This window comes from Mercenaria mercenaria, chromosome 4, assembly GCF_021730395.1.
Source record: "Mercenaria mercenaria strain notata chromosome 4, MADL_Memer_1, whole genome shotgun sequence".
Lineage (NCBI taxonomy): Eukaryota > Metazoa > Mollusca > Bivalvia > Venerida > Veneridae > Mercenaria > Mercenaria mercenaria.
In genome coordinates, this window is record NC_069364.1 from 40138974 (window position 1) to 40162423 (window position 23450).

General features: G+C 34.5%; 2 protein-coding genes across 2 annotated transcripts; both read right to left on the reverse strand.

The window, feature by feature from the left end:
* Positions 1-3473: 3473 nt before the first annotated feature.
* On the reverse strand, positions 3474-13412 carry LOC128545847 (uncharacterized). The gene is made up of 2 exons (XM_053540975.1): positions 13260-13412; positions 3474-8745 (listed from the first exon to the last, which is right to left on the reverse strand). Exons 1-2 carry the CDS (start codon positions 13329-13331, stop codon positions 6556-6558), a joined length of 2262 nt encoding a protein of 753 aa, XP_053396950.1. The 5' UTR covers positions 13332-13412; the 3' UTR covers positions 3474-6555.
* A 4561-nt stretch (positions 13413-17973) lies between these two features.
* Positions 17974-21485, reverse strand: LOC128556736 (E3 ubiquitin-protein ligase TRIM71-like). Its single transcript, XM_053542399.1, has 2 exons — positions 21093-21485; positions 17974-20377 (listed from the first exon to the last, which is right to left on the reverse strand). The coding sequence occupies exons 1-2, from the start codon at positions 21410-21412 to the stop codon at positions 19042-19044; spliced, it is 1656 nt and encodes a 551-aa protein (XP_053398374.1). The 5' UTR covers positions 21413-21485; the 3' UTR covers positions 17974-19041.
* Positions 21486-23450: the final 1965 nt, after the last annotated feature.

Consider the following 23450-nt stretch of genomic DNA (forward strand, 5'->3'; position numbering starts at 1 on the left):
TTGCAAAGTTGGTGGGATCTGTGGGTTCTCCCATTTACAATTTACAACAGGAGAAGTAGCTGGGACTTCAGACCTCTATGGAAGGGGAAAATCCCTGCCTGTCAGCCCTTAATGATACCCCTGCTTTATAGGTTGTTGTAAATCAATTTTAATGGCCACAATATATAAATCTAGTCAACATCATCAAAGAGATTTATATACAATTTTCTGTATTTGCAACACATAAACTTCATAATAGGTATGGCTTTGAAAAGCCACAATTTCATTGGAAATTATTAATACAAGTAAACCCACAAAAATATACGTAACGGACACATTGTCAACGAAAAAAAAAATACAAATGTATGTATATATCATTGAACAGAGAAAAGCTGTTCAGCAACTATTTTTAAACATCCATTTTCATCTCAGTCATATTCAATACAAAGGACAATAAACAAAATTATAATACATGTATACATAATATACTTATCCTAAACTGCTAGGCGCTATGGCAGAATGTATGAGAAATCTTAACAGATGATAATTTTTCTTTTATAAAATATAGGTTCACTGAGCTTAGAACTAAATTTGGCCATTTATGTGGGCTGAAGGACCAAAAATTTTGTTTATTAAGGTTTTAAATTTGAAGGTGAAAGTCATATGAGGGTAAAGGTTATTTATATAGAGATAAGTTTGTAAGTCTTGCCATTAGCATTGATGAGTGCGAGTATGAGCCGTATGGGCGGCGGTAACCGCCAAAATTAGTAAATATTAGTAAACAATCCGTTCATAAACAAGGCATTCAGTGCAGTGCATTTCAACGCTGTCTAGTCTAAAACTCCATCCAGTCCAATATATTTGCATTCAACGCATTGTATTTTGAAACCATTTAATGCAAAACTTCATTCCATCCAACTTAACATGGAACAATGCATTGAAAAACTTGTTGCGATGCACCGTAATATGAAATCATCCAACAAAACATGATACCATGCAACTCAATGTGAAGCCGTTTAACACAACATGAGTCCGTGCAGTGTAAAATGAAATGATTTATTATAACATGACGCCGTCTAATGCATATTGAAACCGCTTTGTGTAATTAAGAGCGGTGTATAAAAACTTGATGCCATGCAGTCCAATGTGAAGACGTTTAACGCAACATGAGTTCGTGCAGTGTAAAATGAAACGTATCATTAAAGCTTGGCACCGTCTATTGCATACTGAAAACGTGTTGTGCGATTTGGAGCGGCGTATCAAAATTTGATGCCATGCAGCCAAATGTGAAGCCTTTTAACGAAACACGAGTATGTGCACATTGAGTTGCATGGTATCATGTTTTGTTGGATGATTTCATATTACCGTGCATCGCAACAAGTTTTTCAATGCATTGTTCCATGTTAAGTTGGATGGAATGAAGTTTTGCATTAAATGGTTTCAAAATACAATGTGTTGAATGCAAATATTGGACTGGATGGAGTTTTAGACTAGACGGCGTTGAAATGCACTGCACTGAATGCCTTGTTTATGAATGGATTGTATATTTACTAATTTTGGCGGTTACTGCCGCCCACAGAGCCGCACATCTTGTCCATTAAATTGAATAAAATTGAAAATATCAATGTTTATGGGGTTATTTTTCAATGCAAAGTCATATACTGAAATTACCAATATGATATTTTCTTGTCCATTTAGAGATATACGAACATTCAAATACAAAATGACTGAAGCTTTCCATTTTAGATTTATAAAATGTACCAACTATTACACATTACACTGTCAATGTTTGACAATACTTTTTTTCTATGTTTAGCTATTTCCATTCCGATCACATCAGTCTTTGGTCAGTTTGACAATCTGGCTGTTAATGTTTTGCATGCTCCAAATTTTACTGAGAAAAAAGCAACAAAATAGTGTAATTTATGCTCAGTCATGGAATTTTAAAACCAATAATCTCTTCTAAAACTCAAAAGAAACTGGGTTAAAACAGCTTCTAAACTTTGATGTCATTTTTAACTACAACTTCAAATTATCAATTAGGTAAAAACAATTAACACAGAAACGAAATATGTCATATGATAGTATTGTCTTAAACATGTTTAAACATGCAAGCACACCACAGAAAACAGCTGCTGACCTAATCTAACCTAAATGCCCTATAACTTTACCCACAATATTAATAATAACCAGTTCAAACATTACTCATCATATTGGTCCAGAGAAAACTAGAGCTATCACTAAAGGTGATGAATGTACCCCCCACATGCACTGACACAGTACATTGCAATCTGACGCACACAAGATTGCATAATTATGTGGACTGTATGTATATAGACTGTATGTATACAGTATAGTAACAAAAAACAAAGTCCCATAACTATGCAGAATATTTATCTAAAAGAAAGTAACATGCACCATGCATAACTAGGGTTGGTACTGATCACTTGTGTGAAGTTTCATTAAATAGTGTGTAAGGGTTTGGTAGATTAGGCACGCACAAGATTGCATATGCAGACTGTATGTACATAGTATGTTAACAAGAAACAAAGTCCCATAACTGCAATTTTTGTCGCTGAAAGAACCTAACATGCCCCATGCACAACTACTGTTGTTACTGATCACCTGTGTGAATTTTCATTAAATTGTGTCAAGGGGATGAGGAGAGATGGTGCGCACAAGATTGTGTCTATGTTACATGTATCATGGTTCATACAGAATATCAGAGACAAAATTCAAGTACTTTTCAAGGACTTTTCAAGGACTATTTTTTTTCAAAACCACGACCTAATCTGAAAAACTTTTATTATGTAATGCAAAAATAAAACAACCATCACTTGTCACACCTTTGAAAATGACGTAATTCGATTATTTGATTGATCAATGTAATTCACTATTTTGCTGAGGTTTATCACTATTCTTGTGATTTTTTAGCGCACTCCTACTAATGATACCTCAAAATTTTGTCACACGACGTACAAATCTTCGTTCTGTCTGCTCTAAAGGGCTTCAGCCACTGTTTATATTCGTCTTTTGTCTCCCGCTTACTTGAGTAAACATGTTTATTTTTCTTACTCATTTTAATTCACTGGAAACACTCGCAAATAGCTAAAAATTGCGAGTTATTATTCCCCGTACTTTTTTAAACAGAAACGGAAACATGCAAACTGTGATATAGTAGAAATAGCACTATGTAAATATCGATAAAGTGTGGCCGTAGACCACTATAATAGCATACGAGTGACCCGATCCTGCAATTTCACGAATTTATTTTCATTTTCTCCGATTTATTTTAAGCCTTAAATTCTTTTTGCAAAGCAAAGTTACGGAAAGAATATTTTCAAGGAGTGAAAGGTCAAATTCAAGGAGTTTTTTTCAAAATTCAAGTACTTTTCCAGGTTTTTTAGGGGTTTTGTCATTTTCAAGGAGTTTTCAAGGACTACCATCGAATTCAAGGACTTTTCAAGGCCTGTGCGAACCCTGTGTATATAGTATAGTAACAAAAAAAACAAAGTCCCATAACTCTGCAATTTTTTTTTCTGAAAGAACCTAACATGCCCCATGCACAACTACTGTTGTTACTGATCACCTGTGTGAAGTTTCATTAAATTGTGTCAAGGGGATGAGGAGAGATGGTGCGCACAAGATTGTGTCTATGTATATAGTATAGTAACAAAAAAACAAAGTCCCATAACTCTGCAAATTTTTTTTCTAAAAGAACCTAACATGCCCCATGCACAACTACTGTTGGTACTGATCACTTGTGTGAAGTTTCATTAAATTGTGTCAAGGGGATGAGGAGAGATGGTGCGCACAAGATTGTGTCTATGTATATAGTATAGTCACAAAAAAACAAAGTCCCATAACTCTGCAAATTTTTTTTCTAAAAGAACCTAACATGCCTCATGCACAACTACTGTTGGTACTGATCACTTGTGTGAAGTTTCATTAAATTCTGTCAAGGGGATAAGGAGAGATGGTGCGCACAAGATTGCGTCTACGGACAGACAGACAGACGGACAGACAACTTGAAACCAGTATACCCCCCCCCTTACAACTTTGTTGTCGGGGGGGTACAGAAACAACAACCTGGGTCTAGAGTTACCCAAGGAACACCAAGGTGTAGCCCAAACTCCCAATTATTATTTTTACCTCACACTATTACTACATGTATTAATAATTCTATGTACGCTATCCAAGGTGAATTTTAGAATATTTTGGAAACTACTAAATTCATTCTGAATCATTCATAAGAAGTTCAATTTAAAGCTATATTCAATTCTTTATCGCACTTTTTCATGAAATAAAATTAGTAAAACAAGAGCTGTCCATAAGACAGCACGCTCGCCTTTTCACAGTGCTTGAATCTGAATTAGAGCTTTGCCAGTAAAGCTTTAACCAACTTTACACCTCTCAGACATTACTACATGTGAATTTGTATCAAATTTATTTCAAGGAGTAATAAGAAGTAAGTCCAGATCTTTCAAAAAAGAAAGACTCAACAGAAATTAACACACACATACGATAACATGGAATATTTTCAACACAACATGGCAAGTTCTGTGCGCAACTCTCGTGTCTGATACTGTGGCCCATCCATTGGGTTAAACAGAAATTTTCTACTTAAAATACACTGACTGTTGCAAATAATGAGTGTTCAAAATGCAGTCACAAATTTCTTTAAATTCAAGAAGCATCCTTAGAAGAAACCCTACCTGCTGATATTTCATTAAAAGGACACAATCCCTAAAATGCTCTGAACAGATGAGTAATAATTTAGGAATGATTTAATATAAAGTAATTTTTTCTTACATTTCAGTAAAAAAAACTGTTTCTAAACTGTTAATATTGTACACTTAATGTCAATGAAATTATACTATTAACAAGAGTGCCAAACCTTCACAATATACCTCTGTCACAGAATATCAATCCTTATTTTTAAATAAAGTACTTATTGCTGAGATTGTTAACTTTCTCAATTTTGACTGTTTCAAGGTTTGTAACTCTAGTGTCAAAGACTATCCACTAGGTTATTGGACCTAAACATAAACCAAGTTTGATGACCATCTGAAAAGAACAGCTTAAGTGGTTCAGTGATTACTTTCAATTTTCACCACTTTAATTCAAGGACTATAACTCAAAAGCTGACTCGGGGGAGTATCTGACTATTCACTGAATAAATGCAAGATTTTACTCCCATTAACATTGTGAACAGTGGATAACAACCACTAAAGGCAGAGAGCAAACACTGTCAATGTTTGCAATCTTAAGAATTCAAGGGCCATAACTCTAGAACCACTCTGATCCAGATGGTTAACAAATGTGTCTGAGATATATCAAGCCAATAAACATTGTAACCCAGTCTGGTGAGCACTGGATTTATAAGAACCTATTAAGTTAGGAAGAAGACAACCTCAGTGTAAGCCCCCAGCAAAGCAGGTGATCACAAAATACATTGCATTTCATGTGCGTATAAAAGTCAGAAAAGAATGTTTTTGAGTTAGGGGTTTTATCCACTTACTCAAAATTCAGCTAGAGAGGATTTATCCTACACTCTATAGTGGCTGATTCAGGGCATTTCATAATGTTGCATTGGCATGGGCGGCTTTTGAACCACATTTCACAGTATCGTCCTGGTGAATGTACCACAACAAAATTTTGAAAGTTTTGTGTTTCTATTTTTTGCAAGCACGCCAACACAACAAAAAGAAACTTATAACACAAATAACGAAACATAGAAGGCTACAGAAACATAACATTTTAATTTCGCGTTGGTGAGAAAACAAAGATTTTGTTAAGGCATGTTGGCGCATGCGCCAAGACAAAATAAATAGTTATGTTGTGTTGGTGTGCGAGAGGCTACGCAGCGCATTTCCTCGAGTCATCCTGCATTTCGTCTACATGCCCACACTAACTCTTAATCTTTGCTTGTGGCGCGCATAGATAGAGCAAAACATTTCATTTCATCTTGGCAGGCGCTCAAACAGAAATTTTAGTTGATGGCACTAACGTCAGCATGAAATAAAAACGTTTCGTTCAGTTGTATTCTCTGTTTCGTTCTGATGCATAGTTGGGTTTTGCTAAGTTGGCATACGCAGACAAAATAACACACAACTTTCAAACTTGTGAATGGAGCATGCGTCGTGATGACACAACAAAATATGCTACATAAACCACATGCACAATTATGCAAAATATAATTAAATGTCCTAAATTAGCCACCATAGACAACAATTCAAAATTCATGGTAGCTCTGTCTGAAAGGAAATTGATTTTGAATGTAAAGTATGTGAAATACTGGCAAAGTATAATGAAATATTAAAGTATTGTTTTTACATTGCAGATCTACACTTTGTGTCTTTTATATCAAAACAGGAACGAAGTACATGTACATTAAATTTCATCCAAGCTGAGCTATTTTCTGCACCTTAAAAGCATTAAAAGGATCTTGAAATTGAGGAGACATATAAAACAGAAAAACCAATATACAAAATCTGCAAGAAGTTATATACATCTACGTTCAACAACTGATTAATGCCTTTCTGAAATAAAATCTCCACCACTGAAAAGAATGTTTTACACTTGGTTGTGACAGGGGCAGTAAAATATATCATGACGTCTCAGGACTTTTACATTACAGCAATGTTTCAAGTGAGTCCAGTGCTGACATCCCTCATAGTCACACTTCCCCCATGTAGCAAACTCCATGACATACCCACTGTCTGGAAACTCTGGGTTGTACTTATTGCACACACAGCATTTCTCTGACTGTGGTATCTCCTCTTCCACGCTCTCTATTACTACAGTTGGTCCAGTTTCAATATTGTCCTCCGTGGAAGATGCTTCTTCAGTGTATATTATTTTCTCTTCTTTAACCAAGCTGTTGTGCACCTCACTTTGGTCAATTATTTCATGTGTGACCTGACTATGGTCAACAATACCTTCTTCCACTACTTCTCCATCCTGAACTCCAGTTTCACTTTGCACTTCCTGGCTTTCAATTTCATTTTTCACTCTGGCAAACTCCCTTTCAAATCTTTCTCTCTGTGTTCCATCAAAGTATAGTCCATGTGTACTCAGTAACTCCTCTCTTAGAGCACTCTCAAAGTGTTCTCTTTGTATGGCAATGTCTACAGTTCTTTGTGCATTTTCTTCAGCTTGATCATCTTCATCCTCACTTGACAGCATTTCTTCGATTTCATAATCAGTCTCTGTTTCATATTCTGTTTCTGATTCCTCATTGTCATCGTCTCTTACTTTAGGTTTTCTGCCTCTTTTGCCTTTACCACTGATGTCCCTTACAAATTTCAATTTCAAGGTGGGCTTCGACTCTGCCAATTCCCTTTCTCTCTTTTTAGCCATCGCCTTTGCACTCTTTCTTCTGTTGCTGTAATTCATTCTTTTATTAGGCATCATTTTTTTCTTTTTCCTGTTTTCAATCAACTGAGAATCTATTTCCTCAAGATCCTCTACATCTACTTTCTTTTTAACTGCCTTTCGCTTGCTAGACCTTCTTGTTGTTTTCTGAGGCAGTGGAGTTACAACAACCATCCTGTCTCTTTTAATGCCAGGTGGCTCTGGTGGTGGAAGAGTCAAGTCAATTCTCTTGTTAACAATCTGTGGTTTGAACGGATGCAGTCCATATCTTTGGAATACACTTTTCAAATTTCCTTCCATTACTGCCTCATTATATGCTTTACTAGCAACTACACAAATGTTTGAATGCAATGACCTTTCAACTTCTGCTTCAATGAAATCATAACACTCATCTGCAAACTTTGTTTCAATTTCACCAAAGATTCCTCTGTTCATATGCACAAGACACTGTGACCCACTAGGCGGTATGGGGAATAAATGAACATTTTGTGCTTTGTACATTTCAATAAGAGTTGGAGACATGTGAGAGCGGAAGCCATCATACAGAACCAGGATTGCTTCCGAATTGTCCTTCCTCTCAATAAATTTGAGAAAGTGGTTCTCAAGATACAGCTGAAAGACGTTACAGTTAGTCGTACCATCGTCGCTGCAGGTAGCTCCAGTCCCTGGAGAACAATCCTCGATTGATTCGGAACTCACAGTCTTCCCGGGAAATATAAAGAAAGCTGGTAATCTTGCACCAGATGCATTACCACTTGCAATTATTGTCATACTTGGATCTATACCTTTTTGGTACTTCTCCCATTTCATGTTATTTCTCCAGGAATACACTGACGGTGGACTCTTTTCCAGATCTATCAGTACTTCATCCACTATAAAAATCGAATCCGGCTTGTTCATCAAATTATGTTGATTCATAAGCTCTTGCAACATCAGAAAGTACCTACTGAGACAATCAGAAGAGGTTGCTTTCTCAAACTGCTTCTTTGTGCCAGACGCCCGACTTGTCTCTACATGCGGCCATCTTTCCAGGAATTTGTAATACCACTGATGTGTTAGACCATCACTTGGCTCTCGCTTGCCAAGTAAAATTGCATAATCTGAGGCAAGATTTATTATATCAGTTCTGGAGTATGAATACCCGAAACTAGACATCAGGTGAAAGTAGTCCACTAGTTTACCTTCTTCTGCCAGGCCTAGTATAGGTGGTGGCCCAGACCTTTTAATACTGATTTTCACTTTACCCTTTACTCTGTCTCTTAAAGTGGCTTCTGGAACCCCACAAGCGTCGGCAGCAGTCTGAACGGCATATGCCTTCTCTTTAACAAGTTTGTAAGCTCTGGCCAAGTCTTCTGCTGAGTATGCTCTGTATTTTCTACCACGACCTTTCTGAAAGATAGGAAATTAAGCTGTTAATATCAACAAGATATATAAAATAATAAATAGTCAATTGATAAGACGGCTAGTTGTAGACCTGATACTAGCATTAGAACTAAACTAAATGTTTGTTTAGTTAAATTGGTAGAAATAAGCACATACTGACTACAAAAAGGAAAGATTCTACATTTGTACATATAACTTCCATGATTTTTATAATGTACTGAACAATTTCTTGTTAATCAAATTATATTTAGAAAATTGAAACTGAAATGTACTTATTGGAAATTAACAATCATTATGAAAATTTCAAATTTGTCTTTAATAAAATATATATATTGTGTTTGCTTTAGATGATCACTTACCTCTACAATACAGTCAGGATTGCGCAAGCATGTGATCTTCTAAAACATCCGACTATATACATGTACCGTGAGTAAAAGCCAATGACAGGTCTACCGCTAGCCCTTTCTTCACTCATTAATACCATGCTTGCTTGGAGAATTTAAATTAAAGTAAAGCATAATTCTGCTAACATTGCTAACTAAGTTTATCAGTCAAATGTCTACAACTGTAAGGCATTCATGTTCTATGTTTAATCTGCAATACAGATATTTTTCTTTTCTCAGTTTCTTCTGTATTTAATTAAAGATTAACAAAATAATTTCATGGTTGTTAAAATGAATCAAATTACACAAGTTTGTCGAATACAAATGTTGAAAATTAAACTGTATAATCCTTACTGGTGCTTCAAATTGGCAATTACTTGGTAAAAACTGATGTGCACATGTTCTTTGAGAAACTGTGACTGACTACCTGATGTTCAGTAGGCAAAACTTTATTATTGCCTGATCAAAAGAAAATTTGTCTTACATGCAAATTTAAATCATAATTATCCCTAGGCATGGTTTACATGTACTTTCTGCCAGTCACATTATCACGGTGTGTATGCATATCAGATCCCTCTCGGTGGTAAATAAGAAAACGGATCCCTCTCTGTTCATGAACAGGACCTTCTATGTGGTAAACAATGAACTTTAATGTCGCTGCCTTGTCAGAGAGCTCAGAAAATCGAAATTATTGCCCTGAACACAGGTTTGTGCATAGAAACATATGAACCACGGAAAGACGCTGCTATATACCCTTGCATTTTTATTGTTACATTTGTTTTATCAGTTGACACAAGTCTGCGGATCCGATCTGCATACACATCGTGATTATTGCACACAAACTCATAATGAAGACTTATCATATCATAGTCTTCTACGACTCTACTGTCTATGGTTATAATAGTTATGCTAAGTCATGTTCCCCAATGGCAAAGAGTTCTGAGGCGCTGTTCCAGGGGTCCGTTTGCAGGATGGGTGCGTGAGAATCAGAATGTCCCTTCATGCTTTGAAAAAAAAGTTGATTATTATATCCATTAGTTAATGGCGATATTCTACCTATTGTTTTATCTAGTCAAAATAATTCGACGTGATTGTTTTATATTTGTGACTGGCAATCTCAACGTCAAACTTTGAAGGACCAAAATAATGGAAGTTAAATCACAGTACACAGTCATGTAAAGTTATTGGTTTTATATGGCGTGTGAACACACGGTAAACGTTTTTCGTGTACAGTACATACAAAGGTTTAAATCACCAGAAATTCGTAATTTTGGATATTATTTAGGAAGTGGCTATTCCTACGGGCCCGTAAGAATAGCCTCACAGGCTATTCCTACGTCTCTTCCGTAAGAATAGTGAAATAGCCCGCAGGTGGCTATTCCTACGGCTCTAAAGACAGTTTTGTATGTCCATCTTGAATTGCATTGTACTGAATTGATTCAAATGGTATATTTTCGAACAAATTGTTTACTTTTCAGTATCACATTGAGAGAACAGGAGGTGATTTCGAATATAGGAAAAGGCTATGTCTATGTGTAATGTTATTGTCATCGAACGATATATATGTATAGATATATGCAACAAATCAATGTAAAAAATCATTATAAAAATGATTGATTTTTTTTATCTTTAGGTGATAATTAAGCCATTTCTTTAATAGAACATTTTTTTCTTTATAATTAGAGTACACATATTAATGATAATTTTCGACTGTCTTTAGAGCTGTAGGAATAGCCACCTGCGGGCTATTTCACTATTTTTACAGGAGAGCCGTAGGAATAACCTGCAAGGCTATTCTTACGGGACCGTAGGAATAGCCACTTCCTATTATTTAATAATTTTAACATAGATTAAGGAGGAATTAAATGCCCTTTCGATACATGTTTACAAGTTATATTTTAATTTATGGCAAATTCGTGAAATAATTGGCACTTAAACCAATAGCATGTAAAGCGTCGGCAGTGATGAAAATTTCATCGGAAGTTGCTTCAACTATTTTGGTCATTCGAGTGTTTGACGCGAGTGGGGATATTGCCCATATCAAAAAATTATCTCAATATTTCCTAGGATCGCGTCAAATTAGTTGGACTATAGTTTTATCTAGGTAATCTATATGGTAATTGCTTTCAATGGTCAGGTCCCTGTGGTCTTGACGAGTTGACTGGGGAACGAGTCGACTTTATGAATTACAGTGGTTTCGTCAAATCACCGGTTCGTCATACTTAATTTATATAGTAAGTGAGAAGTGGTTTCGTCATAAAGACTTTATATAGTTAATAGCATAATAGGTCAATACAATGGAAGATGATCGCACCTATTTAATGGCAGTTAATCTCGATGATTGCGTTAAAGTAATTCGCACATACTTAATCGATAATGTTACTCAAATTGCAAATGAGTTATTAAAAATTATTGTGTATTAAAAACGAGTTCTTGATAAATATTACGTTTCTGAAATAGAAGGCTCGATCTATACTTCATTTCATGAAAAAAAAATGAATGATTAGCGAACAATATAAAGCTGATCTTGATCTGCACTGGTCGCGAATGCAGGTACATACTTGCGATTAAGATGTTGATAATTAAAGGATGCTGTAAGAAAAATGTACAATTTTGGTAATATGAATTATCGGACTTGTATTAAATTACATTAAAAATTTGGCAAACAGATATATTTACATATCTAAAATATGAATGTTATAAATGTACCAATGGAAATAAATTGTGTCTATCTTCACATTTACTCTTATAATTTTGTATTTGTAGAGTAAGTATTTGTTTGCCATAATACTTATTTTACAAAACTTCAATTACGGCCTTTAATTAACGCAAACTATACGTTGTTTTTAGCTTATGAACATCGTTAGCTTGTATGTTTAATTATCCCCGCGTAAGTTTGTGAACATCGTTAGCTTATTAATTGCTTCTTTTTCTTTTTTCAGAGTTTACATGGCATATGTATTATAATGTATAAAATTGTAATATGTATTGAATGTGCTATTGATTGCTTTTTTTTTTCTTTTTCAGAGTTGACATGTGTATTATAATGTATAAAATTGCATTGTGTATTAAATGTGCTTCTTATTTTCCTTGTTGAATGTGTGTCTTTTGTGATGATGTAAATAAATGTAAAAATATAAAACGCTTTGTTTTTCTTCTGCAAATACATTTTGATGATAAATTAATTTCTAATTAGAAACATCTATGAAATGTCGGGAATTTAATGAGCAGAATGTGCCACAATTAGCACCTCAATGACATTCTAGAAATGCAAGGAATTTAGCACATTTTAAGTATAATAATCATCGATCATCAGTTAAGCTTTGGGGACAGTTACGCTAACTTCTTAAGATAAGAATTTTAATTCTTTTACAATAAATATACATTTTGTATATCTAAATTTTACTTTTTATAGTATTTGTTTTGTTTTTTTCTTATCAAATTCATATTTTCAAAATAAATTTAAAATGTTTTGATTCTCAATAGAAATTCTTAATTTTTTATTAATTCAAATTTAACATTTTGAAAAATAAATTGTCTTGCGTCGAACTTAACATTTGTAACCAGTAATAAATACATAAGTTTCGTCCATAAGAATTAGTTTAACAAAAACTAAATCTCTATATATCTTAAATATCGATCGGCAATTATACCATTTATTTTTCTTTTCATTTTCTGTATAAATAATTAGCTTTGAAATTATCTTTTCAAAATTAACAACTTGTTTGCCACACAAAGTACATCAACAATAAAACGACCAACAATCATTATTACACTATAACAATAAGTATGACGAAACCACTTCTCACTTACTATATAAATTAAGTATGACGAACCGGTGGTTTGACGAAACCACTACCATCCCGACTTGATACCCTTTCGACTGCCGTGTCCCTAATATATAAATTATTTGCATGGCTGCAGTGTAAATAGTCATTTCGGAATGCAAGTTACTGAAGTGAAACATGACACATGTGTAATATTGAAGATAACGAAAGTGTCAGAGTGGGTATTTCATTTCATGAATTCCGTTCCCCCACCCATCACCTCAATGCCTGCCCAAATTCCGCCATTTCTAAACCGAAACTGCTGAAAATTGACGACAAATAACAGCAAATATACAGCGTAAAAACTTACTTCTGGGACGCCACCTTCAAGCTGGGTGGCCATATTTAACATAACCCCATCAAACTTTTCGTCGTCTGACATATTTGTTGATTTTTTCACGTGTAAATTTATGCAAGTTTTTTCTTGTCACTAGTTTTCACGATAATGATTTCATTCGGATACCTCTAATATCATCGTCTATTCCGTGATGTCCAAGATATCGAATAATAAATAAAGCTAATGATAATCAAATACTTGAAAGTAATAGCACGTACAGCTCTTTATAGCTTTTGAGCGGATACAAGATTTTACGTCAAAAACATTAGCTCATAAGCTTTTTCCCGACAAACAAAGAAATTGACAAAAATAAAGCTGCTAAAAAGAAAGATAAGCGAAGGTTTAGGCATATCAAAACAAAAATTACATTGCAGCTGGAACAACTGATACGTATTAGACCTTCCTGATTGCAGCGGTTAAGAATGGCATGGTTTATGATTAAAAACATAGCACATATAAGCCCAGACCTGTAAAAATAAGTACATAAGTAAAAGGGAAATGGCATACATATAATACACTGCTAATTTTGGCAGCAACTATATATAAAAGAAAAATAAAAGGCAAAAGAATTTTTTAAAGGCATTTTATGATTTAATTAATGCTACTAGCATATTTACTAAGGTTGGTGTGGCCTTTAGCACCTCCCTCTAGATCATATAAAAGAAAGCACATAAAAGACTAAAACATCAACAAACTAAGTTTAAAACATCAACATCAACGAACAAACAGTACATCTACTGCAAACCAGATCACTTGGCTCTTACTGAAGTTTGAAAGTCTAATCTGCCCAGCAAGTGTACTCGTTCAGCTGATAGACTTCTCTATGGCAAATAGGAAAAATCACAAAGGGCATCAGTATCTGGCAACAGGGGAAGCAGTTTTCAAGCAGGCATAAAAGCAACGATAAAAACAAATGCGAAAGAACATTGCAACGAAAATTATACACAGTAAACTAAATCTTTAAAGAAAGAAAAAGCAAGCATATGTAAAGCAGGGCAACAGATGAAAGAAGTTTCCAATTATATATACCTTACCCCCAGCAATTTGCTGGTACCCATTTACAGCTGGGTCGACCGAGACAATCGTGATAAAAAGCCTTGCCCAAGGACACACCGCAATGGGAGTAGCCAGGAATCGAACCAGGAGCCTTCATCTCGACCAATGCGTCCATGTCTTTTGGTATCCCAATACATTGAAATTGAAGAACTTATGAACAGTAGAAATAAACCACCTTTAAAAATCTTACATTGTTTTGTAAAGAAATAACTACAACCTTCAAATAATTTTGATAATGTTCTATCATTAGTTTTCTTCTTTAGAAATTTGTTAATGGTGCATAAATTTGTTTATTATTGGTCAAATTGTGGCTGTTTAGAGGCTAGTCATTCTCCCAGGGATTTTGAACCTTTGCTAACTGCCTTGGTCCGGAATCCTGGAATATGGGAACAAATATAATGAGTATGATGTAATTGTTACTTATTCTCCTGTTACTTTGCATAATTTTCTGTGTTGCATGTTCACGTTTTATATTATTTTATATTTGATGTCACATGTTTTTATGAACCATGACAGTATTAAATAAATCATGAAATCTAGAAATCTTATTTTCATTATGATTGCTCTCTGTTTTCTTTGTCACATGTTCAAAATGTTCCTTACGGAGTAGCAGATACAAGATACAAGAAGCTTTATTTTACATTGGATACAATATAACAAGTTAACATTAGCTGTTGAGCCATATTTTCCATCAAACATATATAAAACAGAGATTTACAATGATAAAGCATCTAAAAGAAAGTCATAATTATCTATTTACTGTGTTTAAGCATATTTAAAACATATATGTTAAGTAAAATATTAAGATATTTAGATTAAACTACTAATATGTATGACAAGGTTAAAAGAGTAATGTATAAGAGAGCTTAAATAAAATACAAAAAATCACGAAAGCATAATAATAATAATAATTATCAATAGTTATAATCAATAGTTATAATACTATAGCACCATCTGCTGCCCCCCCCCCCCCCCCCGCCCCAAGCCCACACGCTTAGCTTAATAGGCAGAGTGCCGATCAATGGATCGCGGGATCGTGAGTTCGATCCTCGGGCGGGCCGTATGTTCTCCGTGGCGATTTGATAAAATACATTGTGTCTGAAATCATTCTTCCTTCACATCTGATTCATGTGGGGAAGTTGGCAGTTACTTGCGGAGAACAGGTTAATTTACAGAATCCAGGAACACTGGTTAGGTTAGCTGCCCGCCGTTAAACTGAAATACTGTTGAAAACGGCGTTAAACCCAAAACAAACAAACAAAGCACCATCTGCACATAGAACAGAGACATTGAATAATTTTTGAATGTCTTGCGTTTATTAAGGTTGGTGTGGCCTTTATCCTCTAGATCATATAAAAGAAAGCACATAAAAGTCTAAGTTTAAAGCACATAAAAGACTAAAACATCAACAAACTAAGTTTAAAACATCAACGAACAAACAGTACACTGTCTCTACTGCAAACCAGATCCCTGCTCTTACTGACGTTTGAATGTCTTATCTGTCCAACCAGTCTACTCGTGCAGTTGACAACAGATAGTCTTCTCTATACAGGGCACAAGTGTAAGTAGGCTGTTACAAGTAAAAACAACTTAAGAAACGAATTTTAAGGTCAAGCACGCAGCAATGCTCGTTATCAATATGGATAAATACATAAATAAAAAGCTAGGTATAACGGCCTTTACAGCTGATAAGGACTTTCAGAAGTTATAAAGAATTCTAAAACAAAATTTAATACAATGGAACCAGAACAGCCATCAAAACATAAAAGAACTCCATAGTTAAAACTCTGTAACAAACAACGGTATCTGCACAGTTACAAGTTTCTACGTAGTTATTTGCCTTTTGACTGACGTCCCTTGCATTCCTGTTTCAGCCACGGCGTACAAGTTGATTATCATAGTGCTTAGGTGCTATGTTCGATCTGGACTCAAACTTCTGACAGGCAACAGCTGACTTTAATGGTCCTTATTCAAACAACTCTTTGGGTACTCAGCTTCTTGAAAAAGCTTCGTCGAGCAGAAGATCCAACGGCATCTTCTTTCCTTTTCAAGATCACTAGTGGTGATTGCCTAGATACTAACGCCTTTAAGACTTGATCTCATTTAGCTTTCATACTTTTTGCCTCTGCTTGACGAGGATTGGCCGAAACGTTTAATACAGACAGCTTAGGATCGGGGTCTCCAGTATTGTTTTGATATGTTTCTTTTGTATTTTTGGACCATTTAAGGCAAATTATATATACAAAACGATCACATGCAAATCCTGAAACTTTTAAAGAAAAGGGTGTAACTAAATAGAAACTAGACAGATAAAATAACCATTGAGAACTTTTATGGTTAGAGAAACAAACCGGTATTACTTCAAAGAAATATATATAGCTTTTAAACTGTCTGTCTTTTATGATAGTTGAAGGCAATTAATGCCTGGTTTACCGTTATGATTTTACCAAGCCGGACACAGATGAACTGAATACATTTTTTGTAGGGGATTTGTATGACAATATAAATACATATCATATTACGAAAGCCAATTTCGTGTTCATTTTAAGCTGTGATGTCAAGGCTGTGATATGCGCATCCCATTTTAGTTTCCACTTTAAAAACTTCTTGGTTCCTATTACAAAATTATTGATCGATGACAGTCGTTCAATAAGTACGTAAACTGATGCAATAACTTCAAAACTAGCCCATAAAAACGTCTTACGTTTATATGATTTTGAAACACTACCCCTGTTACGTATACACCAAATCTGAAATTATGTTACCATGCGTTATGTTAATTTGTGCTATGACCAGTTGTTAAAGAAAGGGATATGCTATGCGGCCCACGTCAGCGACGTCTCCATAAACGTCAACTTTGGTTACAAAATGATTCGTTATTAATTTAATAATGTTTTATATCTTTTGAAACTTTACAAACAAATTTTTTGATTAAAACTCAGTGCATCATTTGAAGAATATAAATATTCATTTTCAACAAGATATCACACTTGTTTAATGTAAAAAAAACCATACATTTGACTAAAGCATGTTGATACTGGGTTTCTTTTATCATTCACTGGGAATATAAAACAGTCTATTCGTATTTGTACTATTGAATTAATGCTAATGGGTTTTTTGAGATGTCTTTTAAGATAGATCAACTAAAATTCTTGTTTTCTACCGTAATTCAAAAGTTGCAGTCTCTGTTTACCAAAAATCTTGTATTATTTCATGTTTTGCTCAGATTTACAGATGTTTATGTGACGTCATTTTATGCAAGACCACAAACAACTTCCCTAGACCAAAAATTGTTAATTGTAAATTTGAATGACCGATTGACTTTACATTTTACCGATACATCACTTAAAGAGTATACTCACAATGTTAATGCGATTTGCTGTTGCTAAAAGTAATGTAACTTTATTTGCAGTTACTGATCTTTATATATTTAAGACTCCAAAAATGTCGACTGAGCCGCTAGCGCGTTGCTATGATTATTAAACAACATATAATTGTTCTTTTTCAATAATTACAATTGCAATTGGACATGTTACTGGTTATAACGGTACCAGTGAGTAATATTGAATTGCGCATAAAGAGGACAAAGCTGGAGCGACAATCTACGTTTTTATTGAACAACCCCGTAGTTTCTTTATAAGTCAAGTCAACGTTTGTTTACACAAGTTGCCTATCAAGCAATCCGTCGGGATTCTGCAGATGCTGTAACACGAAAAAAAAACATGCATTATCCCTACAATATATAGAGGGTTATCTTATCAAGAAAAAATGTGTCGCAAGCAGTGCACTTGTTGTTGAATAAAGTAATAACTTTAAGTTTGTAAAGGGAGCAATGTAAAATACGCATATGAAAGACAAATGATTTTGTTTAAGAAAAAGCACGGTTTGAAGTATATCATTTCGAGTCTAACACGATATTAAGGATTATTATTTACATCCTTGACCACATACACCAAATATGTGCTTATTTCTGTGCTTTTGACCCATTAATTGTAATAGCTGTGATTCACAAACAGGGATTTTGACATAATAACTTTAAATCAAGTTTCAGTCTTCTTTGTTTAAGGTACTTCTGCACGTTCGGATCAAAATTCTATCTTCAACGTAAAATTCGATTAAACCCTGATTTTTCAAAACTTCCAAATATACTTAGAAAATTCAGCAAATAAAAATGATAGAGTCGTGTGCTTGATTTTTTGCTACACTGATTTGAAAAATTTGGACCTCACGCTTTACATAAAGGGAGTCTATGGGAAAATCACAATTTTCATAACATTTTCTCAAATAGATTTTTTTTCTATAATGAAGTTTTTAATGAAACGTCTCAGAGACGTAAATTAACATATGGCTAATGATATGGTGAAATAAAATGGATAGGTCCGTGCGCTTAGTTTTGAGATATTTGCCTATGATTAAAGTGAGCAAAAAATCGAACACACGACCCTATCTTTTTTATTTGTCGAATTTTCTGAGTATATTTTGAAGTTTTGAAAAATCAATGTTTAATAAATTCTACGTTGTAGATTTTTTCTATCCGAACGTCCAGCACTACAAGAAAACAAATCGGGTCAGGTTACAATACAACGTCATACATAACAACGAGGTGAATGTGTCCTTGGTCACTTTGGAACGGAACGGAAAAATATACAAATGATTAATTTTCTTCCTATTTTAAAGTGATTTTTTTCCTGCTACAGTTTTAATCAAATTCAAAAGCGATCAAATGGTTGCCATTTTTAGTGACCAAAACCCTTGATTTACGTTGGTCAAAGCATACAGAAACTGGGCTTTGTATACCGTCAGCTGCATTAATTATCGGGCCAATTTTCTCTCCAGTTTGACTCATAAGCACTACATTATGTGACAAAATTCCAGTAATCAGAAGATTGCCATCACCATCTGTGCACACGCCATATGCACCTTTCAGTTCTGACCCAGTATATTGCCATAACACGTTTCCTTCTATACTTAGAGTAATCAGACCTTTTCTGCTATCCGCTACATGAATTTTAGCACTATCATCACTGACGGTAATGTCACGGCTCTCAGAGAATATGGTATCTCCGTTGTTATCTTGAAAGATAGTTCTTTGTAGTTTACCGTCCATATCGTACACATACACATTCTGACTGCCATCGGATATGTAGATGTTGCCTTTGGTTAGTGCAAGTCCAAAACAGTTGTGCTCCATTTGTAGAGACCTAGTTAAGGTAAGTGTGTCTTTGGTTTCGACAAAATGAATCACTCTATTACTCAAGCTAACAGCGGCTTCCGACTCACTTACCCTGCACAATGACCTTGGTGACGCTGAAAGACTACAAAAGCTCTTCACTTCGTATGTTTGTTTATCTAATAATTTCAATTTGTTGTTAGTGTTATCGGCTATGAGTATGTTGTCGTCCCCGGTTATACAGGTACCCCAAATGTTGCAAGTGTCTGCATCATTGTCTACTTTGATGTCGTGAGTTGTCTTTTCTTTAATAGAGCTGAAAGCGTTTTTCTGATCACGAACATATCCAAGCGATGAAATACGGTTGAGGTACGTCTGGATGGAAGAATCACCTTTGAAAAATAATTTTGTTTTCCTTGAAGGTTTACCCACAAATCTGTGTAAATCATCGGCGGCTGACGCTAAATTTTTGCATAGTTTTTCAGATACAAATAAAGTCGATTTATTACTGTCAGTAACTTTCAGCCGTGCAAGTTGTTTTTCCATCTTATGTACTACCGCATCTATAGACTTTTTGTCATTACAAAGCTTTCTGTCTAAGTCGTTATACTTTTGTTCAATTTCCTTTTTCGTCTTACTTTCTAATTCATCAACTATTTCATTTATCTCATTTCGGAAAGCCTTTAGCCTGTCCAAACACGCAGTCTTCATTTTCGCCAGTTGATTCGTGGCAGTGAAGCATGCTTCCGTCAACTGTTCCAATTTTTCTTTACTGGCAGTAAGTTCAGATACAGATTTCTGAAGAGCATCAGTACTAAACAATTCCTGAGCAATATCTGGTACGTAATGAATATCGTCACAGCCCCTGAAATGTAATACAAAAATGTACTACATGTTGTCGGCTTTAATGTACAGGACTTGTGACACAAACAATAGTCATAAGACAGGATTTCAAATGCCAATATCCCCGAATTCAAATCTTTAAAAGGAAAATATTAGTTTTTATCGCACATGGTTTGTAGAAAAAAATATATTACGAGCTTACATTTATATGAAAAGGATATATTTGATTTAAAGTGTGAAAGTCAAGCTATATGATAAAACTATCAAAATAAAATGTAGTATAGTTTACAATATCAGCACGAAATTAATGATATCTACTTCAAATAAAAGCTAGTGCGGCGTTTTATCTAGGTGGTTAATACTGTACAAATATTATATATGTATACATGTACATGATTTGTGAGTTTTCTTCGAGAATCATTTAGTTTCATATAAATCCTGTTTCAAATAATAGTTTCGAGTACTAATATTTACAAAGTTTACTTATTAAATAAACTGTTTATGCGAACGAGGAAGTAATTGTCATAAGTTCGTAAAAACTGGGGTATATGCGAATAGGTCAATATACATGTAATGTGTATATTTACGTCTGTTCAAGTTAAGTAATCTCATTGAATCAATAACTTCCTATCAAATATCATTGCCGTCATAAATTCTTTATCGTTTACATTCACTTTTTCCTATATTACTTTCATAATATACATACATAAGATATACTAGTAAAAGAAAAATCTTACTTGTAATGAAGGGTAAAACAAACAGAGCAGCCGACGATATCGTGTGTTCTGCAGTACATGTCTATAATTTTCGCTGGATGTTTTAAACATCTTTCCGTCGGCACTTGAAGCACTGTTGAACCTGTTAATCTCTGCAGTTCTTCACTTCCAGTTTCAGCAACTTCAGTTCCGCCGGTGATCTCGAGCAGTGTATGTTTAGCAAGTAAAGAGAAATTTTCGTGCATTCCTACACATGTTTTACAAAAATATTCCTGACATTCAACACAGTATTTGTCAGCAATATTAATGTTGTTGTTCCTTTTACACGGTAAACAGTTCATAATTATTCCGGATCTACTCAATGAATAGATCTAATATTCTCAGTCGTTAAATAGCATGTATTTAAATAGCATGTATTTACGAATGTATTTCAGTTTATGTTGTGTGTATATATAGGTTGTGTGTAACACACAGCTAACAGGTTATATATAGCTGATTAGGAACTTTAAACCCACAGCTATACTTATGAATCGTAAATGATAACATCTTTAGTATATCTTGTCAAGAGTTGTTAGATCAACTATGTTAAAAGGTAGTTCATTGGCTGGAACATATTCTCATGTACCCAAATGCCATTCTCATCCATCAGATATTCGTCAAAATCCCGAGACGTTCATCCGGGGAACAACGGTAGACCTCTGGTATGCGAGAATGCCAAATGCTGGATTTCATCCAACCTTGGTATTCATTCTATACATAGAGCGTGACGTCACACATTCCGTCAGTGCGACAGTATGAAAGCGCTACCGTAGTGTACACAATGCCTTGGTATTTAGCGCGCGTGCCGTCTCAGGTTTTGAATAAAAATAAATCAAACCAAGTTTCGATAAAGTGATGACATTTTTGTAGGAAGATACTAGAAGACAAAAACTAAATATGTGCATATTGATTGAAATATACACGAATTCGAAATATCTTCGAAATGTCTGAAACATAAGTTTCACACATGGTTTCCATGCAAATTAATTTGTAAAATCTTCCACAAATATATTTAACAATCTTCATTTTTATGGCTGTTCAGTAATTAAGAAGCTATAAAAGCAATATAACGACATTATAAATTAAGACATTAATTGTACTAAACATCAGCGTCTTAAATCAATTTGCGCGGGTTGCTTTGAATGTCAGACCAACTTAACGAATATGTGTTATATTATATCATGTGTACACCAATATGATGCTGCTTTTCTATGGATGTTAACTTTTATTCATTGAACATTTATCAGTTACTGACATAAAACTATTACTTTACAGAATAATACATACAAAATGCTCTGCAAGATATTTGCCTGATATTTATGGCGATTTCTCATTGATCAAAATCTTGTGAATAGATGGTCACCGTCTTGATTTAGAAATATAGACCAGTTAAAAAAACTCCTGTAAATAAAAAAGTTTGTACCCTGTTGAGTTTTTATGAAGTTATTTAAAAATATTCAAGAAAATGTGCAATTCCATACTCTAACATTGCGTTCTGACATGTATAAATATTTTTACATGTAAGAACGATTTTTTTCACAGATACTGTATATTATATAAGTATTGATCAGATGAGGAAAAATATGTATTTAACAGATAGAACGTACAAGTACAAGGCGGTGCCCCACTGTGTTCCTTTGTTTGTTCGTTTTGTCCTTGTGTGTTGACTTTGTGTGCGCGCGTGTGTGTATGCTTATTGTTCGTCTTGTCCTTATTTGTTGGCTTTGAGTGTGTGTGTGTGCGTGTTGTTCGTTTTGTCCTGATGTGTAAGCTTTGTGTGTGTGTGTGTGTGGTGCACGCGTTTGCGTGCTGGGGGGTTCGTTTTGAGGAGGCTGCGCTTTTGGTACGTGGCATTCCCTGTTTGATATTTTTCTTTGTTTTTTTTTTGAATAAATGTATATCGATTGTTGTGTTAATTAAGACTGTAGCACAGCTACGTATGGAAAGCCATTGCTGCCTTCTGGTGATGATATATAGCACTTTATGCTGTACTTATTTCAGCAGTGTGAAGCGCTAGACTGGTTACAGTCCTTACATTTTTGCCAATAATACTCTGTCGTCTTATATTTATGTTAAATGGGTATTCTCTTACTGCCGACTGTGTGAGTCTATAGCAAGATATTCAGCAGGTAGTATTTTACAGAATGAAAGTTCATTGACTGAAAATGAAAATATGATAAAATAAATTTATTATCAGACTAGTAGCTTGTCTAATGATGAGCTTTACGTTGTATATTAGGTGTCTTTTCATCAGTATGATCAATGTTTTAAACATAATATATGAGGTGCCTTCAGATACATATGCGATGCTTTCATTTGATAGTGCGGTATCTTAAACTG